Source organism: Tachypleus tridentatus, chromosome 3, assembly GCF_004210375.1.
Source record: "Tachypleus tridentatus isolate NWPU-2018 chromosome 3, ASM421037v1, whole genome shotgun sequence".
Lineage (NCBI taxonomy): Eukaryota > Metazoa > Arthropoda > Merostomata > Xiphosura > Limulidae > Tachypleus > Tachypleus tridentatus.
The window spans coordinates 4,928,471-4,945,830 of record NC_134827.1 but is presented as its reverse complement, the minus strand read 5'-3'; the positions used below and the strand labels follow the sequence as shown (position 1 = coordinate 4,945,830).

The 17,360-nt window shown below is 37.1% G+C and overlaps 1 protein-coding gene and 1 long non-coding RNA gene across 7 annotated transcripts in view; one reads left to right on the top strand and one right to left on the bottom strand.

Moving 5' to 3' along the window:
• Positions 1-216: 216 nt before the first annotated feature.
• Positions 217-17,360, bottom strand: part of LOC143246250 (uncharacterized) — a 64,106-nt gene continuing 46,962 nt past the window's right edge. For 2 of the 3 annotated variants that reach the window (XR_013025879.1, XR_013025878.1), the window contains exons 2-3: positions 12,503-12,615; positions 217-1,158 (exon numbers count right to left, since the gene is read on the bottom strand). This is a non-coding gene — a long non-coding RNA (uncharacterized LOC143246250). Of the gene's footprint in view, positions 1,159-12,502; positions 12,616-16,324; positions 16,502-17,360 lie in introns of all 3 variants that reach the window. The other variant, XR_013025876.1, reaches the window with a different exon arrangement.
• LOC143246247 (uncharacterized) overlaps positions 7,744-17,360 on the top strand; it is a 37,247-nt gene continuing 27,630 nt past the window's right edge. The window contains exons 1-2 of one of the 4 annotated variants that reach the window (XR_013025875.1): positions 7,748-8,742; positions 8,910-8,964. Coding sequence is in view for 3 of the 4 variants with exons in the window: in XM_076492650.1 (XP_076348765.1) it covers positions 8,052-8,726 (675 nt within the window). In the remaining variant the exon portion in view is untranslated. Of the gene's footprint in view, positions 8,743-8,909; positions 8,965-17,360 lie in introns of all 4 variants that reach the window. The other 3 variants (XM_076492650.1, XM_076492649.1, XM_076492648.1) reach the window with 3 other exon arrangements.

The following is a 17,360-nucleotide window of genomic DNA, read 5'->3' as shown; positions in this document are numbered from 1 at the left end:
GTCATGTAATTGTTCTACGATTTCCAAGCACTTAAGATAAAAAGAAGGAATTATTAAAACATTATGACAACCACCAGCATATCTGAACAGAGATCGCCATATATAGAAATACGTTGAAGGTAGCGCTACTGGCATGTTGGAAAGAAAAACTAACAAAATAAGAATGATGTACAATGTAAGTGTAATCTCTACTGTTCTATATTTAGCAGTGGAGAATCCGTAAGTATGTATACAGACCAAATTAAAATATATAGCTCAGAACGCAGTGAATTAACGTCACATTTTGTTTTATTACGTCCTCATTTCCATCACTATATTCTGATTCTTTACTTTGCATTAAATATTTTTCATATTTATTCATAATATTTGTCTCACTAAACCAGCAAAGAAAAAAAATACATCTGAATTGCATCACGTTGAAATGCACACACTCCTTACAAACTATACGTCATTCTATCATCTTTGTGTGTAGAGATCACATATTCCTCCGCCACTTCATAGCCCGTGTATTTTCTCTTCAGCTTAGGTGTATTTGTTTAATGGGGACTGGTTTCTATAGCTTTCAGTCTTCGTTTCAATCACACACACTTGTCCTGTCAAAAAGGCTATGAATGTTCTTAACAACTTCAAATGTTTCAATTCTCTGACAAGGCAAAAAATTTAAGATAGTGATTTGTATGTTTTTTCACACAAACCTTTACGATTTGGAGCACGAGATGAGTTTATACACGGAGATAAGCTTCAGCGAGTATATTTGTGGCCCGTACACATGTTTAAATGGAGAGATAAAGGTACTTCTGCACTAATACACATAGTTGTATCACAAGATAAGTAGAACGTTTTTAGGGATAGAGAAAGTATTCTACAGTCATTTGTGTCACCGAATGATTATTAACTCGTAGGACTGCTATATATCTTCCATGGTAATGTTAGAAATATATAGACGTAAAAATAAAATGTTATCATTTTAAAGTAAAAAGCTCTACGGCCACAGCTCCCCAAAACATTGGGGATATTCCGTCTATCAGACATGATCAAAAAACAAATGCAAAACTAGAAAAAATGATACTGGTTGAGTTAAGGTCTGTGTACTAAAATCCACAATGTCGCACATTCCACTACCACTCACCGTATATAACCGGGTTGTGTGCATAATACCTAAAAATATAAAAATAGAAATATGATATCATCAAGTACCCTTAATTTCTATCAAAAATATATCACCCAACCTCTACCGTTTTTTATAGTTCTAATAAACACGATGCTGTAGTTTTAGTGCTATAACAATACGTATGATGTTATAAGCTATAAACCTATCTATACAGTGCTAGTATTGTCCAGGTGTTTAGGGGCGCTCGACTCGTAATCTGAGGGTCGCAGGTTCGAATCACAATCACTCAAACATGCTCACCCTTTCAGCTATGGAAGAGTTATAATGTAACGATCAATCCCCCTATTCGTTGGTAAAAGAGTAGCCCAAGAGTGGGCGGTGGGTAGTGATGTCTAGCTGCCTTCCCTCTAGTCTTACACTGGCAAATTATGGCTACTCTTTTACCAACGAATAGTGGGATTGGCCGTCACATTATAAACCCGCGACCCTCGGATTACGAGTCGAACGCCTTAACACGCTTGGCCATGCCGGGCCCGAGCTAGAAACTGCTAATCTAAGTTGCTTCGTCTAAGTAATACTTATGTATCTGTACGTCTTTTCACCCTATATTTTTGCTAGGGCCTGGCATGGCCTAGCGCGTTAAGGCGTGCGCTTCGTAATATGAGGGTCGCGGGTTCGCGCCCGAGTCGCGCCAAACATGTTCGCCCTCCCAGCCGTGGGGGTGTATAATGTGACGGTCAATCCCACTATTCGTTGGTAAAAGAGGAGCCCAAGAGTTGGAGGTGAGTGGTGATGACTAGCTGCCTTCCCTCTAGTCTTACACTGCTAAATTAGGGACGGCTAGCACAGATAGCCCTCGAGTAGCTTTGTGCGAAATTCCAAAATACAAAAGAAACAATTTTTGCTGTTCTAAATCAATCGTTTTTAATCTGAATGACAAAAAAACAGTCCACTCTTACTTTTATGCGAAGCTGTAGTATAAATGTTAGACTGATAACTCACGTGACTTTTTGCGTGACACTTGAACGGTTTTTGTTGAATAGTTTTGCACGTGTGACCTCTATTTACGCCAAAAAAAAGACTCCTACTTGTAGGTTATAAAGATCTATCAGTGTACCAAAATTTAAAAAAAAATCAAAAAAATAAGTATGTTTTCTGTAAATAAAGTTTCCATACTTCCGGTGCAAAGAAGAAAAAAAAGGAAAAAATTAAATCAAAATTGGAAATTTTATATCTCGTGTATTTTGTAATGAATTGCCTTAAAATTTGATATGTGAAGTAAGGGTCCAGTATAGCTCATATCCACTGAAAACATGTGGTAAACTGGAGTACCATACCGAGCTACAGAAAGTGGAAAATCGCTGAACTATCACTCCTTTTAATAACACATAATGTGTCATACAGGTTGATTTGGCCGCATGACACACTAGTGTGTATCTTGTTATATACATGTATTTTCGGGAATTATTCACTGGAATACAGAGAACAAACGATATTATCTTTTATTGAAATTAAAGAAAAATGATTGTCTCAGGTTTACTATAGACATTTCATAGGATTTCGATATGGACTTTTTCTGGAAGCGCTATATCCTTCATGAGAATGTTATAATAATGAAAAAAGACTATTTTTTAAATAATGTGATAATGTTCCCTTTATTTCTGCTTAAGAACTAGAGCGGACTTCCTTTTTAAAATGTTGATAAAGATTATCTTCCCACCTCTGCTTGTGAAATAATTATATTTGCCCAAAAATTAGTTATTTATTTATACATATATATATATAACTGTGTAAACAGCGAGTAACTGACCACATAATGTGTTTTTACTTACACTGTATCTGATTTTATTTAACAGAGATTTACTATAATGAATTCACAAGATACTTAATGGTAACACTACGCTACCATCCAAGTTCATAAGAAATTTATTTATTATAGAGCCGGAAGACATGTCAAGGAGACATTATTAAAGAATGAGTGTTTCCCTATATTCAAAGACAGCGTAGAAACGTAATAAAATGAGAGCTTTTTGAAATTATTTAAAGATATGAAAACTTTTATAGTGACAGTAATCCTATAGAATTAATCAAAATTTTCATAAAGAGTAATCCTTGACGTAACAGTAGTTTTCTAGAGAAAGTAATCCTATGAAACATATTACCCTTTGCTAAAAAGTTATCCTAGGACATATCAAACGTTTTTAGAGAGTGTAATCCTAGAATATATGAAAACTTTTCCAGACAGAGACTAAACCTAGAAAATACCTAAAGTTTTCTAGAGAGAGTAATGACAGAATACATCAAAATTTTCCTAACGGTTGTCATTCTAGAACCTATTAACATTTTCAAACAGGAAAAAGTAGACGAGACTATTAATAAGAAATATTTTGTTCGAAGTTAATTGGATGGTGGAAGAAAACACAAATGGGAAACTTGCATTTGTTCTCCAGGACAATGTGACATAGTCTACATTATGTGATCTAGGTAGCAGAAGCGTGGCTCAGCAAATAGCTGCTTTCAGTCGAATATTAATTACTTGTATCTTTGACTAAAGTTACTATAGGAGGTCGATAAAGGTCACTATGTTCTAGCTGATAATAGGGGACGTAATAAGTTTTAAATTCACATGTTTGTTTCTTTTACCTAAACATTTTATGCACACAATGGGTAAACATTCAAGCTACAGACATCTATAGTTTACGTATAGCTAACCGTTCCTAATTTTGAATTGAGAAGTAGAAGAAAGGCAATCAGTCGGTAGCAGCCTCCGCCTGAAGCGTTGTTTGTTTATTTCGAAGAATTCGTGCAAGGCTTTGCAAGGATATCTACGCCAACTGTACCTAATTTTTAACTGAAAGTTTAAAGGGAAGACAGCAATCAAAAGTGCTTAAACCCAATTCTTGGGCTGTTCGCATCGAATAGTGGTTTGATCGTCACTCTTATAATGGCCCAAGGCCCCTAATCTGCGGATTGCGATTTTGCAATGACAGGACATGAAAAATGGACCCTCAAATTCCGGAGTCGAATATGCTCACCACCAGGTTACAATCGTCCTGTTTTTAATTCGAAGTGTTTGTTTATTAAATACCCTATATTTAACAGCTTTTCATAATTTCCTTGCAAGTTTTCTATTACTTATATATCCAGGAATATTTACTGAAATTGTTTTTTGGTTCGTGTGTTCAAATAACATAGGCAAATTTTGTGCGTAGACTAATCACGAAATTTGTTGCTGGGTTCTGTATTTTTTTCTACAATAATTTAATTTAATTTGTCTATTTCTTTTACAACACAGTAATGTTCTAAAGAATTAAACAATTCTAAACTGATGTCGAAATTTTACACTTTGCTGCTTTCTCAGGCTCTCATCCCACCGGCAACAGAGGGTCACGTCAGTTCGGGTTTGGTGGTCATCGTGAATGATAGGATTTTGTGACATTTTGCACGTGCATAGGGAAGACGCTGGACATTAAAGGGTCACACTAAAGCAAAAGCCATTACAATCACGGAGGCTCTAGAAACTTGAAACAAAGCGTGTTTGTATTATTTCCGCATGGTTGTGAGTGATTCATATTATTCACATGTAAACTCACGATATGAGAACATGTGGGTGCATGACAAAACAGAGTTCACGGATTACAATCCTCTTCCGAAGAATAACTGAAAATTTATCACACATCAGCTTAATGTTATGGAAGTATAAAATACCTTAAATATTAGGTAAGAAAAATCGAGATTTGTTTTCTACACTGTTTCAAAGCAGTACTTAATATCACTCAGGAAACGTAAGAATTTTGTGAATAGAAATCAACTACAAATATGTCGTTCCGATACGAGGTCATTCTACACTCACACACAGCCCCTTCTTAACTTAGACATAAGATCACCGCCTAAGAGTATATACAATCAATTATTATACCGAATTAATTTCAAAAGTGCTTGCTTTTGAATAGCTTGTTCGTGAGGAATGTAGATGGCATTGGAAATATTCAAAGATTAAGAAAAAAATCGTGTAGTCTGATTTCTAGCTTCTCCAAGTGAGGTTAGGAAACATCAGTACTTCAAACGGCTTAAGCCTCAACAGTATAGATGACACGAGATAATTCTTTTGCGAATTTGCCGTTGCGTATCAGCAGTCTACAAGGTTATCTATCTGTGAACAAGCGTACAACTCTGCTACGTAGATATTGGTAGTTACTTGATCACGTTGAAATTACAGCCTGCGGAATTTAACTGTATGTTTGTGGTGCTCATTATCTCATCACTGTTTAGGAACACTCTCGCTACCAACGATTATCACGTATGCGCTCACCAACATTCCTGTCAAAAGTACTCACAAAAGGCCGTACTCGGACACATGCAGGAATGGGAGCAAGGCTATTTCAATTTGTTGTTTTCATTTATGGATGTAGATACTGTTGTGACAATAACTCAATTGTCGAACCAAACGTGGGATTAAATACAAATACACACGTATATAAAATAATTAGTTCACTTCCACCTCTGAAAAGTATTCACGCATTAACCTCCTAAAGAAGTCTGTATATAAAATTATAATAGACGAAACAAATTCGTGAAATTAAAGTATAAAAAATTAAATATAACAATGAAAAGTTGTTTTCGACGTTATTAAAAAAGATATCGTTATATAAACAAACGCAGAATAAAATATTATCATATTTTATTATTAATAACAACGTGTCAATTCAAAAGGTATTACTAGATGGAAAAACATGAATACATTTGTTATTGGAAAAATAAGTGGAAAATACATTCCAATAAAACTTATATATATATATCAAATGTATCACTGTATTTTATTTTTAGCAAAGTAAATCATATAAAGTAACAACATGTAGTTTCTAAAAATAAATCTCTCCTTTTGTTGTTGTTGTTATCCTTTACGTGTAACGATAAAGTATGGACTAACTATATTTTTAACCAAAGTATCTAAGTCATATATCCTGACATTATGCACACTTTTTCACGACTGGTTGACAAAAACTATGTCATTTTATCTGCATCCTACAAGTAATGTATTGTCTTATATTTAATAATTAACAATGAGTCGTACACAATAATGTATTTCACCTTTAACAATAAATTGTAAACTATATCATTTTACTTACAACTTACAAGTCGAGTATTGTATTAACAATGAGTTGTAGACTGCAGTGTTTTACCATTAATAATAAGTTGTAAACTATATCATTTTATGAAAAGGGGCCGACAGACATCTGGAAGAGTCACCTGTTTAAATCATTCATACTACTATACAGTAACGTGTTAACTGTCAGTCAGTCAGTATATACTAAATTGACGTCACATACAGAACGCTTAACGTCGTGAGGTCAATAAAACAAGCGCAAGCCAGAATTCTCGAGATGAATTGTGCACTCTGTAAGATACAACACAGCACGATATATGAGCCTAAAAAGTGTAAATATTTGTTATTGTTAAATATACTTTTTTTACTTTTGAACAAAAAATTTGGGGAACCCAGCGGAACCACATATAGTTTTACCAGTTGTGTTATGTTTAAGTATTAACAATGAGTTGTAAACTGTAATACGTTTTGTTCTTGACGACTGCCATTTTACGTATAGCTTATAAGTGATATTGTATTATATTTAACTAGTATGCAGAAAACAAATGGTATATAACCTTGAGTTTGAGTCATTGATTGTAGCGTTTTGAAACTAGACATTACATTGATTGAAATGTATTTCAGCGATGTGATTGAACTTTGTTGGTTTTACTTTTAATATTGTGTTAAATCATTTGTCACAATAAGATATAACTTTCTAGACTTTGCCATATTTAAGACGGAACGGCTGGTTGTGTGGATAGCATGGTTATTTCAGAGGCGAAGATTTTTTTCCATACGCTAAACTTTTAAAAATTTAATATTTCTTGAAGCGGTTTGAATAAGCCGCGTCTATGTTCTTTTTATAAATTCCACCACCTATAAACGTATATACTAATTGTTGCTGCTGATACATGCCTTAAAGATACTTCGAGGAAGAAAGAATATAGAGGGAATTCGTTGTTGATTCTACAATCGTTTTTCATTGGCAAATACACGAAGTAAAATTATGTTACGGATTGGGTAGAAGAGAAACTTAACTTACGCATTTAACTGATGCGCAGGGTTCAAAATTATATAATCCATATCTATAATAGAAATAAGCTGTTTAATCGCAGTTCATACAGGTGCAACTTATAAGTTCTCACACCTCATAAAACTTGGAGTGTATGTGTGTGTTTCTTATACCAAAGCCACATCGGACTATCCGCTGAGTCTAACGAGGGGAATCGAGCCCCATATTTTAGCGTTGTAAATCCATAAACTTACCGATGTACCAGTGGGGGACCTTCATAAAATTGAGCTTGCAAACCGAATCAGGCAGATTCAGAACGTAGATTTTGATTTTTGCTATAAATTTTATAACCAAGATGTTTTTGACATCTATCAGACATTGGTTGGAGATTCGTATAATACATACATTTCTCGCATAAGCTAAGCGTCACAAGCTATTTCTGTAGACGAAACTAGGAACTACATATATTAGCTATAATACCCCAGCTGCGACAGTAAAATACCCCATCATGCCCATAATTACAGTATAATACGATGCGGTTCCTTATTGGTGTAAGAGCGACATTGCGTGCATTGTGTTTCGTGATTGGCTAGCAATACGTCACTACGGCATGTTTAAAAAAGGAAAGGCGGTCATCCAGAAATTGTGGATGTCATGTACGAAATAGATTTATCAGATGCTTATATACGTCAGTCAGGCTCCGGTTCAGCGCTTTACAACACACGTTTTGAGACCGTCACAGGTTACTTGAATGTCTGCTTCGTGTCAGTGTCAACTTGCCAGTATTTCAGCACAATAAAACCGGCATTAGGCCTTCACCTTCTGGATCAGTCAGTAATATGTCCCCAATTCCAGCGATGTCCGACAACCAGACAGTCATTTCTCCAAGTAGATCTCCGGCGGCAGAATTTCCCCCCATTTCGTACCCTAATTTGCTCAATTGTCCAGGTCTGCCATCAGTTGGCCACCAAACTCTCGAAAAGCCAGTATTTTCACTTTCATCTATTCAGTCAATCACTTCTTTCCTTACCCAAAATGGACCGACTTATGAGCAACAAGTAATACTTCCTTTAAAAAAAGTTTCTTCCACTTCGACTAGCGGTCTGTGTCATGAAAGTTCGCGAACTCAGCGCAAACGACGTCTCAGTAATCGCGAAGATAGGGACAGAGTTAGACTTTGCGAGCCGTCAAGAGCGAGAAAACGTGAATGCCATAGTTTTGAGGAGATGCAGAATCAGCGAGTGCTTGCGAATGTGCGGGAGAGACAGAGGACACAAAATCTAAACGAAGCTTTTGCCGCTTTACGAAAGATCATCCCGACTCTGCCGTCGGACAAACTGAGTAAGATTCAGACTTTGAAGCTGGCCGCTCGCTATATTGATTTCTTGTACCAGGTTCTCAAAGAAGACGAGCACGATATCAAGCTGACCAGCTCGTGCAGTTATGTAGCCCACGAGCGACTAAGCTACGCCTTCTCAGTTTGGAGGATGGAAGGGGCTTGGTCGGAACACTGATACGTGATAGTTACAGGTGAGTGAATTACCGTATGCGTATTAACTATACGATAATATCAACGTAGCATTTCAATAAAGGTACAAGCTGTCCGTCCAAAAAATATAGGGTCATCAGTATTAAAATCTAAACGAACTTCAACTACTTATAATTAAAAATAATCTATTCTCTTACTTTCAAAATAGATTCGTTCGTCTTTCTTCAAGAATTATCTTCCAGCTTTGATAGCTACTACCCTCGGTGAGTGAACGGTAAATTTCCGGATTTGTGATACAAAAATCTAGTGTTCGATTGTCCTCTATGGAAAGAGCGCAGATAATCTATTGTGCAGGTTGGCATTAAGAAAATGACAACAGCAATAGTACTTATTAGGTATAAATTAAAGACAGATCACGGTATCCAAGAGATGTCTTCTATTATTATAGGAATTCAATTAGTAAACAACCTATTAAGCAACATTTCAGAAAAAAATCATTAAAGACTTTTATAGTTTACAGTGAATACATCTGCAGTATAAGAATAGGTTCTGGAAGAGTTTTCAGTTTCAGTTTGTTCTTAAATTTCGCGTAAAGTTACAGGAGGTTTATCTGTACCAGCTAGAACTCCCCACTTTTAAAGAGACAGGAAGACGGCTAGTTAACGCTACCAACCGTAAACTCTGGCTACTCTTTACCAACGAATAGCTTAAAGGTCGATCATATTCGAAGACGGGATTTGAACTTGCGACTCTCATCTTGCGAGTTGAGTGTCCTAACCACCAGGCTGTGCATGATTTTCGGAGCCCGGCATGACCAGGTGGTTAAGGGACTCGGTTCGTAATCCGAGGGTCACGGGTTCGAATCTCTGTCACACCAAATATGCTCGCCCTTTCAGTCGTGGGGGCGTTATAATGTTACGGTCAATCCCACTATTCGTTGGTAAAAGAGTAGCCCAAGAGTTGGCGGTGGGTGGTAATGACTAGCTAGCTGCCTTCCATCTAGTCTTACACTGCTAAATTAGGGACGGCTAGCGCAGATAGCCCTCGTGTAGCTTTGCGCGAAAATTCAAATAACAAACTAGATTTTCGGTTTGTTCTCTTAAAATTGTTATAACTAAAGATATTTCACAAGTATAATTCCATTAAAATTTCTCATTTATTAAAATAATTAAAATGACAAAGTGAGTAAATTCAGGTTCTTTGTAATCTAAGACGCTAAAAATAATGTTAAAAAGAAGTAATTTCTGAAAAAAAGTTGAGAATTAGATGAGGAATAGTTGGTCTTAGTATGTTTTTTAAATTACGCTCAAGGCTACAGGAGGGTTATCTGCGCTAGCCATCCCTAATTTAGCAGTGTAAGACAAGAGGGAAGATAGCTGGTCATCACTACCCACCGCCAACTCTTAGGCGACTTACTCTCCACGGCTGAAAGGAGAGCATGGTTGGTGTTATGGGGATTCGAACCCGCGACCGCCAGAGTACAAGTTTAGTGCTAAGACCACCTCACCGCTGTATGAAAGGATTTTGTTTATTATAACGTCAGATCACATAGTATAAAATTTATTAATACTTTTGGAAAGAAATGTGTTGTCTAAATTTTGTATTTTTGTGTTTGGCTTATCTTATATTTTTAGCATATTTAAAGACATTTATAAATATTACCTAACAAAATAAACAGCTAGAAGCATAGTGTAAACTTTATCAAGAATGCAAAGTGACCTCTCACGAGCAATAAAGAAACTACAGATAAAGTTTGACTAAATTATTTACATTTTTTCTAGTATACTTAGCGATAATATGGGTCACAATTCGCTAGTTCAGATTTTAATTTATTTATCTTGTATATCATAACAAGTGCCAAATCAGGGTACAATTAAAGCAAATGTAAGTCAAATGTTTCGTGTGAACAAAACAATCGATAGAGGACATTAGGTGTACCCAGCTCTTGACTGCAGACAGTAAGAAGTAGTGTGGTGATTTAAAGGAAAAAAAAAAAAAGGTGTGGAATATCAAACTAAAGTACTCCTATTTATTATCGTAAATACGTTTTGTCATTTTTACATTATTGCTGTCAGTGGTAACAGACTACACAATGCCATTACCGAGAAAAAACTGTCTCACATGGCGAGTGTTAACGAAATAGGTCTGTCGTGGAACTTTGTATGTTTGCGTCATTGTAAAGCTGCCCACGAGGCTATCTACATTGTGAACCTCGGGTTCTAGAGTTATAAGTCAGGAACATCTGAGACCAAACAAGTGAACATATCTGTACGTTAATGGCCATAAATTTCTTTTTTTCTTAATCACGCATTTGATAACCCTAGAAAGTAGATTGGAAATTATTAGCATATACGTCACAAAAAAGGGCCGCAAATAAAATATAAATAAATAAAACATGGCTGCATACTACAGTGCCGGAACGTGCAATATAACGTAGTGAGAAAGATAAATGTCGGGAGATGATGGGTTCATACAGAGGTGAGTGTACACTATCCATCGTCCCGGTGACTAAGCCGCAAGCTAAAAGGCTGAAAACTTTAAATTTCGGAGTTCGGCCCGGTCCCAGCGGTGGATAAGTGTTGCATACATTTCCAATTGCACGTCTTTGTGCTCTTCCAACAAACGTCACCTCGATCTGTTAATATCGACCCAGTGGGACAGCAGTAGGTTTACGGATCCCAATATAGCCCGATGTTGCTTTACTCCAAACCAAAGAAACAAACAAATCTGTCAATATTGACTTCTACCGATGGAACTAACGATTGAAAATGAAAAGAACATGTGTATTAAAAAAGTCCACTTCATCTCATATCTAAAATTACTATTCACAATCTGCAGCTAGCTCAGCTTTAAAACATATGAGGGGTAGGGTAATAAGCAGACTGTCTGTAGTTGACTTTCTTTATTGCTCGTTGAGTGGTCACATTGTATTGTTGGTAACGTTTACACGATGCATGTCCAGGTGTTTTGGGCGCTTGATCCGCAATTTGAGGGTCGCAAGTTCGAATCCCCCTCATACCAAACATGCTCGCCCTGTCAGCCTTGGAGGCGTAATAATTTAGCAGTGTAAGACTAGAGGGAAGGCAGCTAGTCGTCACCACCCACCGCCAACTCTTGGGCTACTTTTTTACCAACGAATAGTGGTATTGACCGTCACATTATAACGCTCCCACGGCTGAAAGGACGAGCATGTTTAGTGCGACCGGGATACGAACCCGCAACCCTCAGATTACGAGTCGAACGCCTTAACACCCTTGGCCATTCCGGGCCCAAACTGAGAAAGAAGACAAGACTTTAACGAACGCAAAAACGCAAATGAACGTGGCAGGGGTTTAGTTGAGAGAGAGAGAAGTCTGAATACTTCTCTCTCCAACTGCGGTGGTCAGGAACGTTGTGGTTCCTCTTCGTCCCCTCACGTGAAAAATTATTGAAATTTCCATGGGTTTTTTGCCTTTATTTTATTTTGACTTTTTTAAGATGAAGAAGTGAGGTTGGTCATTATACTGGTGAGCAAGACAAAGGCGACACCGGAGAGGGCAGCTAGGCCAGAGCCCAAAAAGCAGATGTCAAAGCAAACATGAACGCGACACGACCCGTTTCAGGGCTGGGTAATAATATTGCCTTGGCTGAGATCTAAAGATCTAATGCCTGAGACTTGGATGTGGGGGGAAACGGAAGTACCCCGAGAAAACCCACTTTCACAGGACAGGTGCCGAAAGATTTACCTGTCCTGTGCTCGAGATCTGAAAAAGAAGTACATATTATATTCATGAGGTTTAATAAAATTAGTGGTAAACAAACCAACGCTTGGCGAATTCAGCTTCACAATGATAGGAAGAGACGACACCGAAGACTTTTGTAAATACTTTTCTTTCTTTTACAGGCTGTTGAGGTTTATTCACATGGCGTGTAATCTGAAATTACAAATATTAACGTGACATTAGAATATATATTACGATGTACCACATAAGACTAATATGCTGAAATACGATATAACTATATTTCCCATAAAAACATATACAAGTTCTGCTAATTTTGATGTTTGATGTAATTTGTGAAGTTAAGTATTATTTCATTATATAGTCATGCCGTTTATTTCAAAGTATATTGAATTAGATGCTCGAATGTACCTTATTAGCATAAAGATATTAACACTAAATATACAATTAACCTTATATATGGAACAAATATATCCGAATAATAAAGGCTTATATTATCGAATCTAAGATTCAAAAGATAATATGCTGTTAGCTTTTTTTCTAAAGATGTAGGCGAAAGCTGTGGGAAATAAAATTGGTCATAAAGCTTTGTTAGAATGGATTATGTAAAGATTTGGCTATATACAGTTATACTGATGTTAGGTTATTCAACGAACATTAAACCTACGACAGAACATGCTAGCCATTACAACCGTTGGGTTGTAATATGTGACGGTCAATCCCTTTATTCGTTGGTAGAAGAGTAGCTCAAGAGTTTACAGTGGGTGGTGATGACTAGCTGCCTTCGGAACATAAGTAACACTCACTGCTAGGTTAATTTTTAGTTTTGATCTAAGGTAGTAGCTTGCTTTGACGGGTAGGTAATATTAATTAATATAAGACATTTGCACATGATTGATATTATACATAGAATTCGATCTGTATAACGAAGCTATGATCTCATCTATTGATCAGCTATTGGATGTTTAATCTATTGTTTCTGTTAGTACCAAATCTGGAACTATACGTGTTGTTGTATCACTTACAGTTTGAATCAATGGTTCTCTTAGGCCTAGCTGTTAAGAGTGCCGAACTTGGATCTGAGACTTATGCCCCGTTACAGCCAGAAAAAAAAATCTTCTACACTTTGGAGATGTGAGTGCATCATGAGAATGACGGCCAAATTTCAATATTCAATTGGAGTAGCTTAGGAGTTAGCGGTAGATGGTGTTTATTAGCTGTCTTTCTTTATCTGGTATTTTAAAATTAGAGACGGCTAGCGCACATAGTCCTCGAGTAACTTTGGCCCAAATTCAACAAAACAACGAAATACTTGGTCTCCCAGCATTCATTTAGTGATAGCCTATGGTATATTAACGGTTGTTTTTTTCCTTAAACCGGGATGTTCTAATATCCGTTAGATGACAAATAATAAAAAGCTTGTTTGTATCATACACATTGTTTTATCTTGTTGAATACTATACATTAATGGATTCAAACAATCGCATTTATTTTCTGGCGATTAGACAAAGTTTGAGTACTTTATACTAAAACTAATTTGGAGTCCCACTAACTACATCGTTATAGTCCATGTCACCAGTTTCGGTCAAACCCTATCTGACGACGGCGCATCTTGACATAGCCATGTAATGTAGCTTACGTTGTAAAAGACTCAATCGTACAGCTGTCATGTCTAAGACATGCTTCTCTCTGCGAACTTTCCATAAGTCATTTAGCATTGGTAGATATACGAGAGCTTTCTAGTGCTCATTTCAGCAGTTCGACTACACAAAAATCCTTAAACAATGTGTCTGGCGATTTGACCGGTACATCTTCGTATGAAGTAACTTGAATATTCGTTTCATTCTTCAGCTGCTTGAGGTATGCAATGATTGAACAAATATGTTATGAAAGTAATTTGTGTACACGTTACTTGTGATGATATTTCCATACGTATATCCTTCTTAATTATGTTGCATACTGTTTCCTGAGGTGCAAGAACGGCTTTCCTCATTAATCTTTGTGTTCAGGAATTCTCATTTACTGCAAGATGTCAAATCTTGCTTATCGCGGCTGGGGTACGATTTGTTGCAGGTCTCTTCTTCGATGATCCTGGCACCCCACGTTGATTCAAATTCCCTTGATTACTAATGCTATTAAATTCAAGGAATATTCCCCGTCTTGCTTATTCTAAATATTCGATTTGAGTATATCTTTACGATCTAAGTGTACGAATAATTTTCTTCGGAAAGTGCTATGATATACTCTTCCCAAAAGCAATAAATCTTCGGTGACGAAAGGATGCCAGAGCGTAATTCTGATCCATTTCGCTCCATCAGCTATAATTGTCGCGTGATTCATTGATTTGCGCATTCAAAAGCGCTTTAGTATAATGTACCCAATCTTACGTAGATTCAAAGTATGTGTTTGTCCCAATCCTAGTGAAAGATCAGAAAAAAAGAACAGCATGTGATCTCACACTTACACACATTTATTTGTACACTGTTACACACACACACACTATACATTTCATGCCTGTCACTTTTACCGTAAGATAGACGTGTGCATACGAAACAGTTGCCGTGCTACCTAATTCTTTGCACCTGTCAGTCTAATGAAAGATCTAACAAATGGTACGACAAGTTTAATTTAAGATTCTGTCAGCTGTTTGGAATTCTTTACGATTTTTGTGTTGTTCGGTTTTTGTGATAAACCTCAAGGTGACTTAATCGTCACGTGAACTGAGTTATCTAGTCTACGAGGTCTGTTCAAAAAATACGCGGACTGACGTCATAAAACAAAATGTACTTTATTTAGAAGTTACAGGTCTGGGACCCCTTCAAAGTACTCTCCTCCCCAACGCACACACTTATCCCAACGGTGTTTCCACTTGTTGAAACAGTCCTGGTACGCTTCTTTTGTAATGTCCTCCAGCTCCTTCGTCGCATTTGCCTTAATCTCGGGAATCGTCTCAAATCTTCTTCCTTTCAAGGGTCTTTTGAGTTTGGGGAACAAGAAAAATCGTAAGGAGCAAGGTCAGGTGAGTGGGGGGGGGGAGAACAGTGATCGAGTGTTTGGCCAAAAACTCACAAGTTCTGAGGGCTGAATTTCGCAGCAACGCGGTGCATCTTCAATTTTTCGGTCAAAATCTCGTAACAAGATCCAACTGATATCCCACACTCTTCAGCAAGCTCCCTGACAGTCAGACGTCGATTTGGCCGCACCAGGATATTGATTTTGTCGACGTGTGGGTCGTCAGTTGACGTGGAAGGACGTCGAGGACGCTCATCATCTTCAATGGACTGTCGACCATCCTTAAAACGTTCATGCCACTTGAAACATGCCGTACGCTTCATAGCAACATCACCGTAAGCCGTGTTAAACATAGCAAAAGTTTCAGTCGCAGATTTTCCAAGTTTAACACAAAATTTCACAGCAAGTCGTTGCTCCTTCAGGTCATTCATTCTGAAATCCGCCAAACAAAAAAATTGCACTTCACTTAAAACCGCGTAGCTAATATACAAATGAAGATATCTGCAATCGGAAAATGGCGTCGTAATCAGCTGATCTGTGCAAACCTAGCGACACCAAGCGGATTCCCCTGGAACCAACTGGAGCCGCGCAATTCAAACAGTCCGATTATTTTTTGAACAGCCCTCGTATTTAAAAACCAGTGAGAAAAACCTAAGCACAGTTTTCTCAACTAACTTTCAGAACAATAATTCATCTATATATAACTTAGCCACTAATTTAAAGTATCTGACACGTACTTTTAAACATCAAATTAATTTATCATCTTACATTATTATGTGGAAAGGGTTATTTTATTAGTTGCAAGTAGAATAAACACAGAAAAAATAATAAACTTGTTGTGTTCAGTTTAACATGTCTGCCTTGGATTCAGCAGGAAACGTGGAACACTTACAAAAAGTACCTTGTGACGCAACACCATATGACATCATTACCAAAGTGAAGGTAGGATAAGGATTGTACTGTTGGAATGCTGTTTCGGTGGTAACAGCCTCCTACGGGCAGTGATATATAATAACGTACAGTCCGTTTCCAAAGATGACTTTTCTTAGCATGTGCAGATCGTCAGTACCTATGAAGACCAACCTGGTCAAACATGATCATAGAGTCTAAGAGATAAATAACATTCATTAAGTCTTACCACCATTTTAAGTTTCTAGATTTTTACAGTCATAACAAGTGCTCATAATGATATCCAGTAAGTGTATTTTATTTGTTATCGAAAATAACTCGTATTTCTCATCCCTAACAAAAATATTTACGTAAAGCTTTCATGCTTGGTGTGGTTTGTTTTGAATTACACGCAAAGCTACTCGAGAGTCATTTCCGCTGCTTTTTCCCAACTTAGCAGTGATAAAATAGAAAAAAGGCAGCTAGTCAACATTATCGACCGACAACTCTTGGGCTACTCTCTTACCAACAAATAATAGGACTGACCATTCGTTACATTATAACGCTTTCACGGCTGAAAGGGCGAACATGTTGGGTGTCAGAAGACTAAGTCGAGCGCCATGTCAAGCCCCATCTTTAATCTTATTTTATATTAAATCCTGTGAGGGTTGCTGTTGTTTAGCACTAATGATTTGAACTTCGAAAGATCAACTAGAAATGTGACAAAAAAAAAACTTTCGCAGTCTGAATGAATTTTATCTTGGGTCTAATGGATTTCGATGCTTCCCCAGCTTTTGGTGTTTAATTTGTACATAGCTCTATAAGTATGTAGTGTGTATGTGTGTGGTTTCTTATAGCAAAGCCACATCGGGCTATCTGCTGAGTCCACCGAGGGGAATCGAATATCTGGTTTTAGCGTTGTAAGTCCATAGACTTACCGCTGTACCACCAGGGGCCTAAAGTATGGATTTGTTTTAACTAATGAAGAAATTAAACTAAGCCTTTCATTGCAGAATTTGACGCTTTCTTTATGAAGTGTG